Source organism: Dipodomys ordii, unplaced genomic scaffold, assembly GCF_000151885.1.
Source record: "Dipodomys ordii isolate 6190 unplaced genomic scaffold, Dord_2.0 Scaffold18, whole genome shotgun sequence".
NCBI lineage: Eukaryota > Metazoa > Chordata > Mammalia > Rodentia > Heteromyidae > Dipodomys > Dipodomys ordii.
Window position 1 is genome coordinate 2,949,927 of NW_012267234.1, and position 22,712 is coordinate 2,972,638.

A 22,712-nucleotide genomic window follows, 5' to 3' on the forward strand; every position below is an offset into this window, starting at 1 on the left:
CTACCACTTGAGCCACAGTGCCACTTCCGGCTTTTTTTCTTTTTGCTTATGTGATGCTGAGGAATCGAACCCAGGGCCTCATGCATGCAAGGCAAACGCTCTACCACTGAGCCACCTTCCCAGCCCAAGGTATTTAATTTTTATCCCAGTCATGTTCACAAATGAGAGCTCTGGATTTTAAATCCTTTCAACTCTCAATCCAATTGCTTTTAAATTCAAGGAGAGATTCAGGAAGACAAAAAGCCATCATTCCAGAATTTTGGCAGTCTATGAGTTTGTAAAATGAAAACAAATAAATATCAATTATCTCTAGGAATTTAGTTATGTGTGTACATTCACTTATGTCTTTGTGTATTGGTATGGCGTATATATTGACTGTGTGTCTATTGATCCATAAATGTGTGTATATTCTTTCCAATGTTGATATTCATGTTTAAATGGTGCATTTATACAGCCTTTATAGGATTGCCCACTGTTACCTTATCTTTTTGACTGGCAATGATGGGATTTCAGTCATGCTCAACCTTTCCGACAGTGCCAGAGATGGGATTTTTTTGAAATCTTATTACTGGTTGCACTGCCTTGATCTCAGATGGAACTTTCAATCAAAAAGGCAATCATAAGGTTATACATTCGTGAGATTCCCTGCGAAGCCAGTGATCGCATAATACAACTTGTTGGAAGGGACTACTTGCCTCCAGTCCTTATGGGGCTATAAAAAGTAATTGGCTACTTAGCTCTCAGCACCCGCTTTTCCTTCTCCAAAATACAGCAGAGCCCAGCACTCTGTTGTGTCTCAGTGTGGAATCCGGCTGCTCCTAGGAGATTTCTCAGTCTCATGCCGAGACTCGTCTTACTTTAAACATATGATTAAGCAAACTCTCTCAAAGACACATCTGACTATTTCTAAACATTCTTGCTTTACTGGTGAAGCCGGTGAGTCTATGTTTTCTTTTCTTTTATGTGTACATGTCAATTTGCCCATTTATTTTCTTCTAAGACATACCGTAAATTTCATACTCTACAAATTGCAGTTCTGATTGAGAAAGGTAACACGTGTTAGTCATCTTGCTATAGATTATTTTTTTTAATTACAGTAACAGCATTCATAATATAAATTATAATGAAGAGCCTCTTATTTTCCCATGACATGTGAGGTTGGAGGGTTGAGGGATGTCTTTGTGATTTGGTCTTGTCACATAATAGACAGCATTGAGATCGAATGGATCCCATGTGGTCGCCAATCACCAGAGATGACTCAGTTCCCTTGACAGGAGCCACTCAGTCACGTGGTAGGCAGAAGAGGATAATTCTACTTCATTTGGCACTGAATTAATAGTTCTTTGCCATTAGGCAGAGAACCTTTCAAAGGATAGAAAAAGACTATTGTTTGGGATACACACAAACTCCTCAGACACAATGAAATGCCTATGGATTGAAGAAGTATTCTGTGTGAAAAATAACTCTCCATAGATGTGTGAGATACATACTGATGTGTTAATGCAGGCAGAACAGGAAGCAAGGCATGGCTACAAAATAATCTGTTTAATAAATTTAAAATGGTATTACTTCACATACTGAGGACTGAATGTGTGAAGTCCTCTTAAAGATTGGGATCTCATTTAACTCTTTAGGTTGGAAAAGTTCTGGAAAGCCAATTGCTAAAATAAAAGCTTCAGCAAATTGGTGTGTGTGTGTGTGTGTGTGTGTTCAGAATTTTATGTTCAGGATGTTCTAAAGATATTAGTATAGTCATATTATGAGCTACAACCATAGCTATATAACTGAATTTACTCCCTATTACAAAACTTGAAATTCACATTAATTCATAAATTGGGAGTAAGGTACTAGCAAAGGAAACTAGAAAATCGTTTCTCTATTCATTGTTTCTTCCTGGAGAATGTAAATTTTGTGGGAATATTTGGACAATTGGTACACAAGACAATATCTCCTTCCCCCCAAATCCTACAATGAGAGTTTATTATATTGATTTCCAGCATTCAAATATACAGAGTTTATGTTCCTAGAATAATAACTAGTTCTGTTAAATATGTTTGTTTTATCTATAGCACTGTAGTACAAATAAAATAGAAACAAGTCACTTGAACAAGATAAATCTCAAAAATATGCTTTTACCTTGCTTTAGAATATATATTGATTACTACTGAAACCACTATTAATAATTCACATTCACCAAGAGCTTTTCAAAGACACCGTGTGCTAAACTGAGGAATGAGAAATTAGATTGGACCCTTTCTTTGACTTCATGGAAGTGTTTAGTAGCTGATAGGATAAGCATAAAGCATCGATTGTTTTAAGACAATAAGCCTTAGATAAGAATTGGATGAGCCACAGTGTAGCTATGAAACTCCTGGGACAGTATGCAAACTTCCTTTCACAGAAAAGATGGGACCTCCAGTTTTCAAACCAAATTCATCTTTTTTCTGTATCAATCCCAAGCCTGTGACTTACAAGGCAGAAGACTAGAGCCTACTTTTGCCTAATGAGATATCTTGCTCTAATGGACATATTTCACTTGGGAGCCTTCTAGTAATGGAAGAGAATTTTGAGATCTAGACCATAGTCTGGGTCTCTCTTGTCAATTTTGGCTCTCTGGTTCTTTTATTTATTTATTTATTAAATTTTAAATCTGTAATCTTGTCTGAAGGCATTCCCTGCTCTTTCGTTTACTTTCTTTAAGGGACCCCAGGAGACAGTTGGACTACCTTTGAGATATTGTGTCTATATTTTAGGGCTCTGTTGTACGCTTGCATGGTAGTATTAGCAAGCTGTATGTCTTCTCTGATCATGATGACTATTACAAGTACAAGTTGTCATGGATATGAATTGGCTGAACGTTTTAGAATTTCAGTTAGAGCCGATAATTTTCATAATATGACTTGGTTTGGCTGGAAAAGAATGATGACAACAGAGGTATTTATAAAAATATATTTCACAAAGTAGGAAAACAATACAGGAGTTTCTCTGAATACAATACATGGAGTAAATAAACAATATTGCATTAAAGCAAAGTAGAAAATTAAAATGATCTGCATGTAATGCTTGAGTTTTATCATACATTTTCTACTCCGACATGGCAGCTTTGCATTACAAATTAAAAAGAATGCTCACATCTTCTACTTCTGTTCTTTTTCTCTTTTTTCCTTTCTTTTTATTTTTCTCTTGTAGTCTAAGATACTCTGTGTATCACCATGATTGGGGACAGAGATGCTAAAAACATAAGCAATAAAATTATGTACAAATTGGTTCCTGTTCTAAAAGAGTGGGGGCAACCCGAAACATGTTTATTGGGCAGGGACTTAGGTAAGTATCTAAAAGTCTAGAGTTTAAATATTCACAGGAGTCAATATACTTTCCGATGTTTGTGCTTGTAGTAAAAACACCAATTACTAGGAACAAAATAGAAAACAGTCTAAAAGTTTCTCTGGGAAAATGCGATTTCTGCCATTAACCAGTCACAATAACACTTTCTACTCTAAAGAGACTATAAGCTCTCCTTTTGATAATATTGCCTGCCATACTTATCTCATCAAAATGTACATGTATTAAACATTCATTGTATATATATATATTCATATAAAACAATCTAAAGGATTATTAATGGATATCATTTACGCTTTTCCCATATAGTCCTTTAATCTATAGATTACCAACCTTAATAAATAAAAGCATTAATGAACATCGATAAAATATTTATTTTTGAAGATTAAACAAATAAATTCACGCGCTAGCCGTAAAACCATCTGTCTCTGATGTCGTTCACTGTGGGATACAGTTTATCTCTGTGTTCCCCTAGAGGAAGGATGAAGTGGGAAAGAGCCAGGAGGAATTCTGCTTCTACAAAACAAGCCTGTTGGAATGGGATTTCTCTTTTCCCACCACTGACTTGACAAATCCCCCCACCCTGGAATGGATTACGAACATGTGAATATTTTAAGGCTCGACACAATATTTAAAGATGCTATTCAGTCTCTGGTGAGTGGGGCCCCAACAACTATGTACAATGTGTGGTCACCGTACCGTATAATCTAGGAGGCCTCCCCCAAACTCCCCAAAGTCATAATGTACAGCAGACCAAGTATTGCTTTAGCATTTGTGGTGAAGGGGGGAAAACAACCATTTGCATTCATTCATAAAAATTCTTGCAGCAGACACAAATCAGCAGCAGATTCCTTGCAGGTCCATTTTTGTTTTTGTTTTTTTCCTAAGAAAGCACCTTTTAATTTTGATTTCTTTTTCCTCTTTTTTAAAACCATTTCTCTAAGGATTAGCAGGGAAGACAATCTTTGCCTGTGGTGGTCAAGTAAATATCAAATATCCAAAGACTTCTAGACACTCCACATACTTAAGTCACACTCCACAAGATCGATAACCTCCTAACATAAACTTTTTTATTCTTATTCTTATTTTTTTTGGTTCAACATTAAAATGTGGTTGAGTTTATAGATGATTGGTGCTAAACTTGCCTCTAAAAAAACAAATAGCCACATTGGTTGTATCTAAGGGGCGTGACCCTAGAATATTACAGAATGCTCAGTTCCATTGATTGATTTATGATCCACTGTCAAGTTTCTTTGTCACTTTCACCAACAGAGTAGAGTTCGCCCAGTCTCTTAAAGCGGGGACCCCAGTCACTGAGGTAGTCAAAATTCTGGTCTGAGTCTGATGTGGTGGACTCCAGAGAGCTCAGGGAGCCCGCCACAGACCCTCGGCCTTCATAGCCATAAATCTGAATGGAGTCGTAGGGCGGGGCTGTAGGGTCATTGTCTGCCTCATGAAGCCTTACATTTATAAATTCATCGACATCAACACCATTTGGAACTGGAGCAAGCCCTTGCCTTGGCATAAACTGCAAATCTGGTTTAATATCCTTACGGGGTAAAAATCCATTAATTCCATCTGGGTTTTGTAAAGTTGCAATGTCAAAAGCCTCGGTGTCCTCCTCCCCTCCTCCTTCGTCGTCGTAGCGAATGATGTTTTCTCGAACGTCTTCGTCATCTTTGATAATTAATGGCTCGTTTTTATGCCGCCTCAGTGTTACAAACAGCACCACGATGACTGAAGAGGAAAAAGAAATCTGATCACAATGAGCGAAATAATCACATAAACCTAAAGAACAGTTGGCCAAATATCACAGAAGAATTTATAAGGACCAGATGATGTATGTTCAAAGGAAAGCCAAAGTAAAACCAAAAACCAAAAAAGTAATCTTAGGCATCCTTATCAGGGAATTAATCTAGCCTCTTTTGTGACGAATAAACACTAAGGCTTCAGTAAATGTTATTCCAGATTACTTCTTTTTATGAAGTAATGACGGAATTGGCTCAAATAGATTTCCATTTACTGTTCGTGAAAATTACATTTCACAGTGGTCTAGCGCTAGACAGACGATCACATAGATAATAACTCTTTGTACATAGTGAGTACATCACTTAATATTCTTTGGTGTAGGTCTATTGTCTATATTTGTTTTTACTTTTTTTTTGTTCTTGATTTTGTTTATTGGCTGGTCCTGGGGCTTGAACTCAGGGACTGGGCACTGTCCTTGTGCCTTTTTGAGTTCAAAGCTAGCATTCTATCACTTGAGCCACAGCATCACTTCTGCAATTTTCTGAGTGCTTTATTGGAGACAAGAGTTTCATGGATTTTTCTGTCCAGGCAGGCTTTGAACTGCCATCCTCAGATCTCTAGCTCCTGAGTAGCTAAGATTCAGGCAGACTTTTTTTTTTTTTTAAACAAGAAATAGGTATGATGGTAGTTCCAACTACTCAGGAGATAGAGGAAGGATATTTTATGTGAATTATAAGCTAAAAGGAAAAATATTGAAGCTATGTCTCAGATGGTAGAGTGCAAGGCCCTGAGTTCTTATAGCAGAGTTCAGTTTTAATCCCCAGTACTGGGGGAAAAGAAAAACAAAGAAACAAACAAGGAAAAGGAAGAGAAGGAGAAAGAGAACTAGATCTTACTTAGTCTGATTTGTGTTTTGGCATCTGAGTGTGTGTGTGTGTGTGTGTGTGTGTGTGTGTGTATGGTGTTCAGAATGGAACCCAGGACCTCAGCGAGCTGTTCAAACAATTTTGACTGAGGTATATTTTACTCCATGTTTTTTTTAGCAATTTTTAAAATTACTGATCAATTGAAAATCAGGTTTTTGTTTTCTACAGAACAAGCAAATATCAAAGTTTTATGGATAAGTTTGTTTTACTCTCATGTGACATTTTATTTTCAAAGTGATATACAGAGGGGTTACAGTTACATAAGAGTAAATTTCTTTATATTGAATAAAGACTGGAACTTCTTTTTTTTAACCTGGAAAGTAGACCCAGTGCTGGGGAAAGGAAATGAACATTCATAACCAACTAGGTTATCAAAATGAAACTTGATAATGGAGTAAAATTGTTAATGATGGAATACTTAAGCTCAAGACACATGTAACTGGTAGGACAGCCACTGACATCATCCTTAAAATGTTCTATTCTTCAGTGGATAAGACTCTGCAGGTATTGCCCTACCATCTTTTTATTGCTTTTTTTTCTTTTCAAAACATAGTCTATGTATCCCAGATATACCTGTTTCTCTATTTTTTTAAAGTTGGAATCATCTCTTTTTTTATTCTCTAAATTGTTCTGTCTCAGTCTCCATAGTGGTGATTACAAGAAATACCACCATATCCGGTCTTCATTTTGTTTTCTTAATTGGGTTTCTTAGTGATAGGACTATAGAATGTTCTCTCTCTGTCTCTGTCTCTGTCTCTCTCTCTCTCTTTCTCTCTCTCTCTCTCTCTGCCAGTACTGGGGCTTGAACTCAGAGGCCTGGGCACTGCCCCTGAGCTGCTTTTGCTCAAGGCTCACATGCTACCACTTGAGCCACAGTACCAATTCTGGCTTTTTCTGGTTACGTGCAACTGAGGAATCCGACCCAGGGATTCATGAATGCAAGGCAAGCACTCTACCATTAAGCCACATTCCCAGCCCAGAACCTTGCTTATAATTTGAAATCATCACTTTAATTTTATGTTAATTAAAGTAACTGTGGCATCTAATTTCATTTTAAACAAAGCATAGTTCTTTTTGTCTGTTTTCTCTTTATTTCACCAAACTCTAGAATCAATAATCCAGTTTGTACAGTGTTAAGATGCAATAGTATTGGGGAAGTACTTTATGTGCATCATGTGAACTGGAGGTCTTCCTACATATTAGATGAGATGATAAGCACAAAAATGCTTATTCTAGCTTCCACTGCTATGATGCTTTATTACTTTTCCCCACTTTTACCCTGATAATGAGATTGAAAGCTCTGTTTAATTGGATGACTTCCAGTACAAACTTATCTCTTCACCTCCTATCAGTGACTACAATATATGGTTGAAGATAGATTGTCTTCAATAAAGTAATATTGCCTACACTCCAGGTTGGAATTTACTATCCACTGACAGTCATTAAAGAGACAGAATGATGGCGATATAGGTTATGAAGAGATTACGTACCGAGCAGCAAAATGATACAGGCTAATATAGCAATTAAGGCTCCCATACTGAGTCCAATTGGAAGGACGTAAGCTTCCACATTACAAGACTGTACAACACCATCATTGCTGCAACCACAGACCCGGATCGTCAGGGTGCTGGTGCTGCTCAGCGGTGGATTCCCACTATCACTGATTACGATTGGTAAAAGATAAACTTCTTGCTTCTGCCGGTTGAATCCATTATGCTTTGCCAAAATACTCAGAGAATTATCTGGAAAAGGGGAAAATTACAATAAATTGTGTCACTTCAAGATGTCTGTCCAAACAACACTTGAGTTTCCTAAGTTTTAATTATACTTTGTAAATCCTCCGCAAACGTTAAGACAATCCCAGCAGCATGGGGCCTATTAGAATTTTCCTCTTTTTAATCTTTTCAGTTTTCAAATAGCATGAACCAAAATATGCACCACATGATTGAATGAACAGAACACCATAATGAGCATGTGGAGTTTGACTTCTCCTTTTAAAAGCGAGGTATTTATTGCAAAAGAAATAAACTTTCAAACTCCTTCTAGAACATGTACATTATTCCAAGTCCTTTTAGAAGACACACATTAATCCATGTCAGCATGAATCTTGAAGTTTCCAATGTACATGGCAAAATTGACTCCTTAGAATTTTACCACGTTGGATAGAACTGAGAAGTTCTGTATTCAAAGACCGACTGTATGGTAATAGAACATGCAAAATTATAAAGCTGTTGACCTCTGCAACATCTAATGTGTCTCTTATGTCCTAGAGCATTCATAATAAGGAATATCAAAAGCCTCCTTTACTGTCAGTTGGAGGTGAGACATCACACATTTAAATTCCATAGACTCACTTGTACAACACTTTTTCACAAGTAAGAAAAAGGTGAAAAGTCATATATATACATATATGTTTTATGTATCTATATCATCAGTTACATATATCTTTATAATTATAATTACATAATATACATATATGTTATCTGGAGCAATATTGAAAGATATTTTGTTAAGCAGTACTTAATGATACAACTTTGCTATGAAGTTAATGCTGTCCATGAGAGAGGATTGATTCCATGTTGTTCTTGTGGTTCTCAAAATCTCACCCATAATAAAGTTTTTGTTGGTCAGTTATCCCCATCTCTTGAAAACTACCATCATTGAGTTCTTACTATTTATCAATGTTTCTCATTCTGATTGATGAAAGACACCTGTTTACGCAATATAGGGACATTGATTATCTAACATTGCCCTCCTACCTAAAAGCAAGTAGAAAACTGAGCATCTGGTGGCTCTGGCCTATAATTCTAGCTACTCAAGGAGGCTGAATTCCAGAGGCATCCTGGGCAGAAACTCCACAAGACTCTATCTCCAAAACATCTAGCACAAAGGTAGGTGGAAAGTGTGATTCAAGTTATAGAGCACAAGCCAGTGAGCCAAGCAAGCAGACCATGCAAGTATGAAGATCTGACTTCAAGCTCCAGAGCCATACACACACCCAAAATATCTAATTTTGGTTACTAAGGTAATGTTATTTGGGCAAAATTATTATTTCTATTAGATTGTTTTAGGTATCCCAAATATCCAGACTTCAAAATACTAGTCTACCTCATTGTTGAAAAGTAAAACAGTGACTTCAAACCTTTGTTGTCAAATTTCTGGTCATCATTGATTTACTGATTTTCAAAATACTCAAATACATGGTCATAGATCCTTGTGAAGTGGCTTTGCTATGCTCAGTCTTACCATATTGGGATAGTACACTGATATTTCCTGAAAATAATACTCACTTACAAGTTAGATGTAAAAGATATAGTAAGTTCAAGATATAACAAACCTATAATGCAATACTACTAGGTGATCAAATAGAAAAAGCACCCTTTGTCAACAATTATTTTTTCTAATATGCTTGGTTTTGTTTCATTATCCAATCATTTGCAGAGCAAAAAGACTTGTACTGCCTCATGGAAACAACAACTAGCAATCTTTATTGTCATGACTTAGAAGAAAATAATAATCAGTTAAAAGTAGGAGACATATCATAAAACAAGTCTCAGAATATAGTTTCAGAATTTGTGTGATAAGTGTGAGTGTAGCTAATTGGTACAGATAACATATGTGGATATTTTCATAGTTTAAAACTGAGGATGTGAATTGTTCTTCAAGATGCAATTAATTAAGTTAGAATTAAGCTTTAGTCTTTTTTAATTTAAATTTTATTATAAAAGTGATGTACAGAGAGGTTACAGTTACATAAGTCATTCAATGAGTACAGTTCTTTTTGAACACTGTTACCCCCTCGCTCATTTTCTCCCACTTTTTTGCCTCCCAACCTCCCTCCCCATGAAGTTGTAAAGTTCATTTCCAACACAGTGTCTAGTGAGTATAACTTGGATTTGTTTACCCTTCCTCCCACCATTTTTGTGATTCCCCTCCCTTCCTTAAATCAGATAAACTTATATATAAGATACAGAATACAGAAATAAATTTAAAAAAACAGTGACATCAGGGAATAAAAAGGGGGAAAAAGAAAGAAAAAAGAAATATCTGAAAACAGTACAATTAAAATAAACCCCAGAACCTCTTGTTTCCATTTCTTGGAGCTCATTTTGATAAACATTAGTTTGTATGGCTGCATGCACATAGCTATTGAGCCATTGTGATCTCAGAGAATATCCTAGACATATGCCAGTTATTACAAATGAGGGAAACCATGCAGCCTATGCTTTTTTGGGTCTGGCTTACTTCACTTAATATAACTTTTTTCCAAATCCTTCCATTTCCTTACCAATGGGGTAAGGCCATTCTTTCTGATGGAAGCATAGATTTCCGTTCTGTACATATATCACATTTTTTTTGATCCACTGAAGAGCATCTGGATTGATTCTGTATCTTAGCTATGTTAAATAATGTTGCGGCAAACATGGTTGTGCTGGTGGCTTAAGTGCAGGATGGTTTGTAGTCATTTGGGTAAATGCCAAGGAGTGGGATTTCTGGGTCATAGGTGAGCTCTATGTTTAGTCTTTTGAGGAACCACCATGCTGTTTTTAGCCTTTTTGGTTGAAATTATTAAAATAAAGAAGTATCATTACAGATAGTCTTTAGCCTATAGTAATACTTTGAAACTGAAGCAGGAATGTAGGTTGTTTCTGGACAATACCATCCCCTTCAATATTTAGTAAAGCATTTATACATCTAATACTTCTCTCTTATATTTCTTTATTAATGTTGGAGTATGTACATGCTTTCCTGCTTTGTATAAGGATATTAATGACTAAGTAAAGGGCATGAATGAGTCCTTCTTGCTAATTTTGACCTGCTCCAGGCAATACCAATTCCTGTTTGTCTGCTTAGATTTATATTTTATTGATATTTGCATGAATTATTGATTTACTTGAGTTTTAAAGTATAATGCATTTATTATTGTGCCAATCAAAAATCCTAAAATAGCTAGGCATGGTGGCTCAAGTTTGTTATTTTAGCTACAAGGATGGTGAAAAGTAGATGGCTATGATTCAAGTACAGATAGGGGCATATAAAGTTACATTTGGATAATCTTATGAGATAAGCAGAAAAGCTCTAAAGCTATGTACATATGACCATATAAGATGATGCTAAGCTAGGCTTAATTTCTTGAAATGGCTTGGCACTGTGACCTGTGCTTATGAGCACAATGACTTGGTGAAGCACAAATAGAAGCATCACAGTCTAGGCTAGCCCTGGAATAAAGCAAGACCCTACCTTGAAAATAATGAACCCCAAAAGGGGCTTGATTAGAGTGGTTCAAGTGATTATAACCCATTACAACAATCCAAAAAATCAACTACCACACACACAAAAGCATAAGCTAACAGTTGTAGACAGTTGAAATTAATGCATTTGGAAAATTATAAAAAAGTTTCATATATTTCCTATAATGTTGCTTCTATACACAATTATCAATTACTGTGCTTAGTATTTTTAAGCATAAACACTCTTAATTATATAAATGGTCCTTCATAAGCTAACTTCTTGCTTTATATTATTATGCAGAATTTATTTGTTTTTTCCTATACTGGTAATGTATTTTCTCAAGGTGAATTGTGGTATAATTTATACCTCACCCAGTGAACCTCAATGATTAGCTTTTCACAATTCAAATTTTCTAAGTCTTCTATTTCAATAATCTATTTTTTACCTTGCATCAGTAAACCCTCTTTTTTTTTTGATTGTGAAAATACCGTACAGAGAGGTTACAATTACATGGGCAAGGTAATGAGTACATTTCTTATCAAGCATTGTTGCCTCCTCCTTTGTTTCTCCTTCCCATCCCTTCCCATCCTTCCCACGCCCCGCCCCCCAGCCAAAGTTGTAAAGTTCGTTTTTTCGACATAACATCTTGTACATCTCATTGTTGCAATGGGTCCACCTGTATCTCCATTTAAACGATTTGTTTTTTCCCTTCCCCTCCACAAATTATACCAACATCAAATACAGTGAAAACAGGGAAATCATCTTATAAATATATTAGAAACAATCGCAAGAAAGAAAAAACATTTAAGTCCTTATCTTGGGGTTCATTTCGCCTAACATCAACTTATCTGACCGTTTCTGCTTGTCAAAGAAACAACTGACCAATAAATAAGTGGGCTAAAGACTTAAAGAGAAACTTCTCTAAAGAGGTAAGAAGTATGGTCAGTAAACCTTCTTTTAATACTCGTAAGCTTTAGAAAAGATCTTGGTATTTGTCAGGGAAATTTCTCTTATGTTCTCAGGTAACATTTCTGATCTATTCTAGGTCATTTCCTCATCTCTAACAAATAATCAGACTATCAAATTAGATGAAAATTTCTGTGAGAATTTTGGTAAAAATGATATTAAAATAAACTACTATTTAGAGTATTGACAATGTATGGTCATTAATTGAATTATATTTACTAACATGTGTCAATATAATTTTTATTGCAGGTACAAGAGATTTTTTTTATATTTTTAAGATTATTTGTTGGTATTGTGCATAATAAATCTTTCTAAAATGAGTTACCTTTCACATTATCCTTTAAATTAATTATTGCTGATGTATGCGATTTAAGCTTTTGAACATTGCTTTTAATACCCATAACCATTTAAACTATTTACTCATAAACAGAAAGTTCTAGTTCAACCCTATAGCATGAACAGCTTTCCTAATAGAATTTATGAAATAAAATACATTTTGTATTCCCTGGGAATAGTTCTGAGGAAAAGCAACAAATGAAGACAAATTTACTTTAAAAATAATTTAAAAGGAAAAGTAGATATAGCACAGTCAAAATACTGAGAGACAAGTAAACTCTAATATCATTATAATGAAAAGTTGAAGTTTTAAACAATGGAGTTTGCAAAAAAAATGGGATAGCATATTCAAAGTACTCAAAAGTAAAGAAAAAAAAGAAACATCTTTTCACACAAAAAATTATATCCAGCAAAGCTGTCTTTCAAAAGCTAGTGTATATGAAATAGAGACATTTGAAATAACAAACTTGTTATCAGCATTTATTGAAGGAAGTTTTCTTCAGACGGAAAGCAAATCATCCCAGATGGTAATTCATATGCACATTAAAACAAAGAACATCAGTAAAGACAATTATGTAGTTATGAAAGACAGTAGAAGTGTGCAATTTCTGTTTTTTTTCTTTACTGTTTTTAAAAGCAATTATATAAAAACAATATGTATTTAATGTATTGTTGAGAAAAAAATCATACCTAAAACTTAAACACAAGTGTTTGAATCCTCTACTGTCTCACTCTCGATAATGAATAAAATCACTAGGTAGAAATCAGCAAGGTAATAGAGTGATAAAAATAATAATGAAAGTAATAAAATCAAAGCCAGCCACATCTGACAGGTACTTAGGGACTATTCTATTAAGTAATAGAAGAACAAATACTCTTCTCGAGTATATTTGGAACAATTTTTTGCCGTATTACCAATATAAAATGAAAAAATAAATGTAAAATCATAGAAATGATACAGAACATACTTTTTGCTCACACCAAACAATATTCTCCACAAAATGAAATGATACATGAATAATAGAAATAGGGACACTCACAAACATGTAGAGACCACATTAATAGCCTTCTCAAAAAACAATGGATCAAAGAAAGTAAATCATATGTCAGAAAATACTTAAAGGCAAATACTAAGGAAGATACAACAAAAAAAGTAGATGTGATACAACTACAGCAGTGCATAAATAAAAGTGTATGACTTCTAATGTTTGTAGTATAAAATGTAAAAGAAGCCATGGACTGATGGACTGGCTACTCAGCAGGACTGAGATTCAAAACCAGCCCAAACAGAAAAGTCTGAGAGCCTTCCTCTCCAGAATAACTGAAACAAAGACAAAACACAGACTAGAAGCATGGCTGTAAGGATATAAGCACTAACTAAGCAAGAAAGACCATAGATGTAGACCCAAAATTCAAACTTTAGTATAGTCAGAGAGGAAAAAAAGGTAGATCTATCTCAAAGCAATAACTTAATTCTCCATGATAGGACAGTGGAAAAAAAGAAGAGATACCTAAGCTTCATGTTATCAGATAAAAAGGAAATTGTAGGGATTAGAGAGAACATTAATGAAAGCGACCCCAGAAAACAGGTCTGTTCATGGTTTCATGATTTTGGTATTTTTATACAGTCTATATGTACTCAGTCAATAAAGATTTGTATCTAAGGCAAGCATAATTACTTCAATTTATTTAATTATCTTACTATACTCATCAGAACATCTAATACAACTTCTGGTAGAAGGCATATTTCACCCATTTGTTTCTTTGAAAAAGTGTTGATTTTAAGCATCTTGAGATGTCTCTGACAGTTTTTATTGGAAGGTATTGCTATTGTTAATTGAACATGTGTTTAGATGCATTCATTTTTTTCTCTTTTAGCTATTTTTGTTTTTACTTTCCTTTTGTTTTACTTACTTTCCAAAAAACACTTCTTTACTTCCTGTAAGCTCAGCCTTGATTCTACTATTTCATCAATGAACTCCCTCTTCTTTCATTCTTTCAAAATTTCATGCCATTCACCCTCATATCATCTTTGTGTCTGCATCTTAGCTTGTTTCTTCCCTCCTTCATACCACAGCTGTTGGATTTGGTTCATATTTTAAGCACAGATTAGAGAAGAATAAACCCTGATCATGATTTCTTCGTGAAATACAGTGACTTTTTCTAAAACTAGTGAATATATAAGATGAGAGCAGAAATTACCACTGGATCTCACACTACAGAAAACACATATACCATGATTTAAACAAAATAAATCTCTTGCTGTTGAATATACAACAAACTGTTTTCCAAAAGACAGAGATATATTTGAGTGTGATCTGTTTTAAAGAAGTAGGTTTATCAACAGCAGTTTATCTTCTTTAGGACTATCATCCCAGTTATCACAGGAGAGCGGCATTGAGATAATAATCTATCTTATCCTTGTTACCTGGCTCTCTAATATGTTCAATAGGTGAATTATTCAAATAGCTATATTGCAAATTATTTTTCCCAGTTATGGATTTTCCCATTTTTTTCGCTATTTTGGATGGGCTCAGGATCGATTCCAAGAAGGAAGAATGTCCTGCTGTTTTAAAATTCACTTTATTATCCACAAGCACTTATTTATAACTATTGAAAGAAAGATCCTGTTGGAGTTGGTGTGGCTAGAGAGACCTTCTATCATCAAACATGTTTCAAAGGAGAGTATTAGGAAAGTATTAATAGCACCTGGTTCTCTTTTCATTGTCTGAGAAAGACAAGGTTTGTAGAAAATAGATAGTACAGAAGGGACCAGTACTGGGACTTAAACTCAGGACCTGGGTAAAGTCCCTGAGCTTTTCTGCTCAAGGCTGGCACCATTGATTTGAACCACAGCTCCACTTTTGCCTTTTTGCTAGTTAATTGGAGATAAGAACCTTATGAATTTTATTACTCAGCGTGACTTCAAACTACAATTCTCAGGTCTCAGTAGCTTGGATACAGGCATAAGCCGCCAACATCCAGTTTAAGAATAACTATTTTAAAGTATGTAAGTGTGCTTAGTCTTCAATAGCATAATGGTACAAAAATCATATATAAAATATTTACTCTAAACTTAGTTTTCCCCCCAAAAATTGTTAGCACTTCACTGGTAGATATTAGAGACAGTATATAAAGTCATCATCTTAAAATTATTATGCTGGGATATTCATTCACTGGTCTTTTGTAACTTTAAAAATAAATAGGAAATATTAAATAAGGGATTATATATTATCTTACATGCATTTTATTTAATAGATTTGGGAGACTACCGTTAGCCCCAATAGTATTCTCAATCTCTGGATTTTATAGGCAGATATCATATATATATATATATATATATATATATATACATACATATATATATATATCACAACAGTACCCTTGTTTAACTCACTTTTATTTGGGAGGGTTTTGGTGCCAAAGAATTAACACTTAATTGATTCTTTACATCAGAGACATGTTTAAAAATGAAATAAATTACTGTGAAGTGTTTTTTCATCTACCCATCCATCTACCTATCCATATGTCTAATTTATGTTACAGTATTAAAAGAAAGTCCAATAAACATTATTCTAAGGTTATGGTACAAACAGAAATGGAATGATATTTAGACTCTCCTTACATAGATCAATAGATATAGGCATGCAATATATAATATATATTAAGGATTTCTATATTTATATTATAAGACCAAGGCATATCTTACTCCTGAAAGGGAGAGAGGTAGGGTAAAGTTTTAAGATTTTCATTACTTCTATTATAGAGACTTGGATCTTCCCATATCATCTGTATGGGTTAATTCCTGCCTAGTCTTCATGTCATATTTTTTACTATCTTCCCCTGTAAATTCCGACCAACTTGGCTTTTCTGAATCAAACATCTTCCCAAGACTTTCTTATTAGCTTCCTTCTGTCTGATAATTTCTCCACCTCTCCTTAATCATAATTGAAAATTTTAATCATAATTTTGAAAATTTATGTGTTCTTTTTATCTACACTTACATGTGACTACTCTGCAGATAATCTTCCTCAGAATCTGTCTTCAGTTTCTCTAGATAAACTAGACAGATGATCTTATAAAACTGCTTATGTTTTCATGAAAGAGCTATTACAAAGAAATGACCTAGTAATGGAGATATGCTAGATGCTGGAGATATAGAAATAAACTAGGAAACTTCCAAGTAACAAATATATGATTTAAGATGCATAATAAGTATTCAGCAAATACTTGTTTAAAAAATAAATGTCTAAGTAATCATAAGCTATAGTTTGTACCACTAATATACATTTCTTTTCATGTGACTTGATATAAGAAGTTAGATGTGGTTCAAAATAAATCAGAGAGTTCAATTTCAGGCTGCCAAAAGCATATATAGCCAAGGGTAGGATAAGGAAATGTAAGAGATATATTGGTGTTTTTCAAGACTCTCTAAATCTGCCTCATATCACCAAAGTGAGCAATAAGCTGGAGGTTCTTAGGTACAGATAGAGGAGGCTCAGAGAAGAGCAACCTTGTCCTAACATAGGAGAAACACCATGATGTAAAAATATGTGTACTAGAAAATCCTATATCCAGAAAGGGGCAGATGAACTCAATGAGTATGTCCTACTTGGATTCAAGAAGAAATCTCCTCTTGGATTGGTATTTTGGTATTTAGAACTGAAATCAAGAGATATTCTTTCACACATTAATATCTGTATACATTTTCCCAAATGTAAGTATGGGAAATAAATTGTTTGAACTCACCCATTCCTCTTGCCTAGTGTCCTAGGTGGATGTATACGGAGATAGGGTTACGAAGGAAATAACTGTGGTTAACTGAAGTCCTAAGGATGGAGGCCCTAATCTGTTAGGATTTGTGTCTTTATACATACAGATGCTAAAGACTTGGAACCCTCACCAGCTTTTCCTCTGTGGGAACCCAAAGTGATCATGTAAGCACTGAATAAAATGACAGCTGGCCACGAGCCAGGTAAAGAGGTCTCAAAATGAAAGCTAGGCTCAAGGACCTTCAAATGATGGTTTTCTAGCTTCGAAGGGAAACATTTCCATGGTTTCAACCACCAGTCTGTAATGTGATGTTAAAGCAGTCCAGGACAATTTTGTAATCATGAGCTGACTCCATGAAAACAATTTATAGTGATGGAGGATGTCCACCTTGATAACTCTTCAACTTCATTTCTGTAACTTATTCCAGAACCTGAACTTCCTTCCTTTCACTTTACTAATTTTACATTTTTATAAATTGTGTAAAATGTGTTATTATTCCTGTTATTATTCAAATATGTCTTATTTTTCTACCCTGTCTATATTCTAGACGAAATGAAGCAGGCAATCTTGAATTAATTACTCATTTTGGTGTGGTTCATGTGTCATCGCCCTAGTGCAGAAATTTTACCTGGCTCTGAGTCCCATTTATTTACAGTCACGGAATTGTGACTCTTGATGGTCCTTTTTATGTGCTAGCAAGATGGAAAAAAAAAAAGGAGCCAGAATCAATGAAAGCACTTGCCAGGCAAATATTTACAACAAAATAAGCAGATAAAGAAGAGGTCAGGAGATACTGTTGTCAGTTGTTGTTTTTTTTTGAGAAATGTCTCCTGATATTTGATTTGTAAGCTTAATTCAAATTCTCTTGGTCAAGTCAAATGGAATGAAAATTGGAAGAACAAAACAAATAAAATATGGCATTGTTTTTATTAGGTACGGATAAGAAGTTCAATTAAGTTCTTATCATTGTGGGACGTTTATTGTTAGTTTATAAGAACCTTGTACGAAAGCAAATTACCAAACCCAGAAGCTTTCTGCATGTTAAACACATACATAGAGCAAATTAAATATATAAACATATGAAGCAAATATCCTAGCATTGAATATTACTTTATTCACATCATTTTACTCCAAATACCAATCTTGGTTGGAAATAGTCTCATGGGACTGAGTTAATATATATTCAGCCTCTCTGAAACCAGTCTCCTGCAGTATCACTGCCACTTCTGACATCACTAACTGAAAGCAGACAAGTATGCTAACTCTGCCACAAATAACTGGATAGTGAGAGGCATCTAATGAAATCACTGGCTGAATTCTTTTTCTAATCTTTGCTTTTTATATTTTCCATCACATCACTTGGTGTCAATTATCTCACACACCTCCCCCCCCGTTATAATAGAGATCATCAAGGAAATAACTAAATACAAATACTGATGAGAATACTAGGAGAAAAGAACCTTTATACAATGCTGGTAAGAAAATAGATGAGTCTAGCAAGTGCACAAATCAGTGATATAGAGTTTCCTTAAAGAGTCAGAATGGAGCTACTCTGTCTCTGTGCTATACTACTGGACATAATGTCCTATGGAATTTAAGTTAGCCCATAGTCAAGATAACTGCACACCTATGTACAGAGCAGTACTATTCATAAGAGCCAATCTATGGAATTGGCCTAGGTACCAACAACTGATGAAAGGAGGGAAGGATAAAGAAGATGTGGTATACACTGGAGTTTTGCTCAATCATAAGGAAATAAGGAAGCACTCAACTACATCATGTTCAGGAAAACCAATGGACCTGGAGATGAGATTGAGCCAGGTAAGTCAAGCTCAAAAAGACAAACATTATGTGCTTATACTTACATGTAGAATATAGACTGATGATGGTGATGATGATGATGATGATGATAATAATAATAATAATAATAATATGGCATGGATATAAACAGAACTGCTAGTAAGAAAAGTATTGAAAGGAGTAGAGGAAAAGAGAAAATGTGGAGGATGGGTATTATTTAAATGTTTTATATATGTATATATACATATATATTTATATATGAAAATAGCATAAGAAAAACCCACTAAAATTGTTGGAAAGAAAGAGGAATGTGAAAGAATTACAGAGCAGTTGAGTTTGATAAAAATTACATTATATGCATGTATGGAAATACCACAATAAAACCTATTTATGCTGGGTGGTGGTGGCTTAAGCCTGTAATCTTAGCTACTCAGGAAACTGAGATCTGAGAATCATATTCAAAGCGAGCCTAGATAAGAAAGTCCAAGAGAATTTTATCTGTATTTAACCTCTGAAAAGCCAAAAGTGGAGGTGTAGCTCAACTGATAGAGCTTTAGCCTAGAGCAAAAAGTTCAGAGACAGGACCCAGGAACTGCTATATGGCCCCAGGACCAGCGGTGTGTGAATACACACACACACACACACATACAACACAGAGAAAATCTATTTGAACTAATATTTTATGCAAGAAAAGGAGTTATAGAAACATTATGTTTAGTGGAAATTACAGTATGAAAGGGAAATGTTGCTATCTTCAACATCTTATTTTTAATTTTTTATATTTGCATGATCAACATGAGGTAATATGAGCATCATTGTATGCATTTCATTTTAAGTGAACTGCCTATAAGCCTGTAGGGGAAACACTTCATTATATCCTATAAATTCACTCCGTTTTAATTTATCAACTAAAAAATGTAGAAAATAGGGATTTATTTATATCCTAGGCTCTCCTATGCCTTGTCCGTCTTCAAACTCCAAATTCTAACCCAATTTAATGACTATTTGCATCTGAGCAAATTATTCACATGAAGAGACACCAAGTGAAAAATCTATACAGCCATTTAGATAAAAATACCTGAGCATCTTCTAAAATGACCATTCCTGGATTTTATCCTAAATCAACTGAGACAAAAATTTCTATGGGTGGGCCCTGGACATCTACATTTCAAAGAAATTCTGTTGGCAATAAACTTCTTCAAGAATGTTTTGGAGGCATTCCACCCCATTCCTTTCCCTCCCTTAGGTGTTGGTAGTGCTTAATGGTTTGGCCCAAGCTGTCAGAGCCTTCACTGGGGAAGCTATTATGCTCAGGGTTGTGTAATCCAGCAGGGGTAGCAGCTGATAGCAATTTCCCTGCATAATTCCTTCTTTTCTGCTTTAGTGGTAAAATAACTGCTTAAAAAAAAAAAGGAGAGAAATGAGGCAAGAAAATGTGGCACCCTACAGTTAGCTGAAGTCCACTGTTTGTCCTTGAATCATTTTCAAGTTTAATAATGTGATATTAAAACAGCTTGGCTAAACATATATCTTTGGGCAGCAATCTTAATGTACAGTGAAGGCAAGGGGATGGCAGGCAGCTATGTCGATAAAATTATCTGCCAAGCAGTGTCCATGTTATCATTCCTCCCAGGTTGCTATCACCGGCACAGGGTTCGGTTGTGATCATATATAAAAAAATAAAAAGACTGCATTAAAGGTCAAACTGATTTGGTTTTCCTTAAATATATCCACACATTGCCAGGTTAAAGTACAGATGGAGACACCAGAACTGTAATGATTGGCAGGGAGGGAGGCAAAAAAACACCTTATACTTGTGTGGGTCACCCTGATTGAAAGAGAAATCACATCAAACTCATTCAAACCCTTTTTTTATTGAAAATGTAATCTGATAAATTTCCCCATTGTTATACGCTGTGGAAAAATCTGAGTGCACTTTTGAAGTCATGCATGATTTCATTTTAATACTTCCTTTTAAAATAAAGAAGGATTTTTTTGATGAGTCTTTTTAAATATTCTCAAAATGATATTTGATTTTCCTGACTTGCCTTTCCTAGTTGATAATAGATGCTGTCACATGGTTCTTGCTTGCATGGGGCTGTTGTATAAAGATCCCTATCATCAAGCTACTCACATTTTTTTTTTAATTATAAGAGGTTATGCTTAACAAATACAGGCAAGTTTAGGCAACCCTGTCCCTCTTTCAAAATTCTGATTCCTGAATATCTGACTTGAGGCAACATTTGTTTAAGATATGTGTCTTAGATTCTTTCTGAATAGAATATGACAAAGTGTTTAGGTTCTGGAATCATTCACAACTGTGATTTTATCCCAACTCATACCTTAGCCATGGTGCATTTGAAAACGGTCTATCTGCTGTCAGCAGATTCTCTCGTTCATTCAAATTACCAATGCAGAAACCTAGGTCAGAAATTCTTTAAGAAGCAAATGTGTTTTATCATTTGAAGTACTCAAATCTGGATATATCCAATGCAAAGAATCTCTCCCTATGCCCCCGCCTCTATATTTGGTACCTGTCCTGGGGCTTGAAATCAGTACCTAGTAGGCTTGGGCTCTGAGCTTTTTTACTCAAGGCTAGTGCTCTACTACTTGGATCACAGATTCACTTATGGCTTGTTTTTTCACTGGCTAACTGGAGATAGGAGTCTTACAGACTTTCTTACCCAGGCTGGCTTGGAGCCATGAACCTCAGATCTCAGTCTCCTGAGTAACTAGGATTATAGGAGTGTAGATGAATTCTTCCCCATTCTTGCCTCTTAGTGTAATTGTTATTTACCACCCTGGTGGACATGACTTGTTGAAGTGAACAAAAATATTTCCCCAGGCTTATAAATTTGCATAACATTAATGGTCCCTTCTCTTTTTCTTTCTCTGTCTCACACACATACACATTTTTCACCCATCACATATATAATTGCTGCACTTCTTAAATGTTTTTCTTTTTTCCATTTTCTACAACTACAAACTCCATTGTTAAAAATCCCATTCCAATAAATTTTGTGTATGTAATACCTTTATTTTCTGATCCTTAATAGCCCCTGGGCCTAAACCATGCCAAAACAGACAAATATTTGTAGCTGAGTGAACAAATGAATTGTCATTCTGATATTCATATTTAGTACAAAACAACATCATTCATGCAAATTAAAACTAGGACATATCACTTCATATTCACTATAGTGAATATAATTGTGTGTTTTCAAAAGAATATTAAAAATTGATGGTAGAGGTACAAAGGAATTGAAATACTATTATATTGTTTTAAAATAAAGTTAAAAGAGTGTTATCACCTTAAAAATACTTCAGCATTTTAGAAAGTATTAGACAATGTTGCTGGACACCAGTGACTCATATTTCTAATCCTAGCTACTCAGGAGGCTGAGATCTGAGGATCACGGTTCAAAGCCAGCCAGGGCAAGGAAAGTCTGTGAGACTCATACATCCAATAAACCACCAGAAAACCAGAAGTGGTGCTGTGGCTCAAGTAGTAGAGCACTAGTCTGAGCTGAAGAGCCCAGGGACAGTGCTCAGGCCCAGAGTTCAAGCCCCATGACCAATAACAACAAC

At 35.0% G+C, this 22,712-nt stretch overlaps 1 protein-coding gene across 2 annotated transcripts in view; it reads right to left on the bottom strand.

Annotated features, from left to right (window-relative positions):
* Positions 1-22,712, bottom strand: part of Cdh8 (cadherin 8, type 2) — a 354,170-nt gene that overhangs the window by 1,379 nt on the left and 330,079 nt on the right. The window contains exons 10-11 of one of the 2 annotated variants that reach the window (XM_013012785.1): positions 7,508-7,759; positions 4,897-5,079 (exon numbers count right to left, since the gene is read on the bottom strand). In XM_013012785.1, coding sequence (XP_012868239.1) covers positions 4,897-5,079; positions 7,508-7,759 — 435 coding nt within the window. Of the gene's footprint in view, positions 1-4,307; positions 5,080-7,507; positions 7,760-22,712 lie in introns of those variants that run through there. The other variant, XM_013012784.1, reaches the window with a different exon arrangement.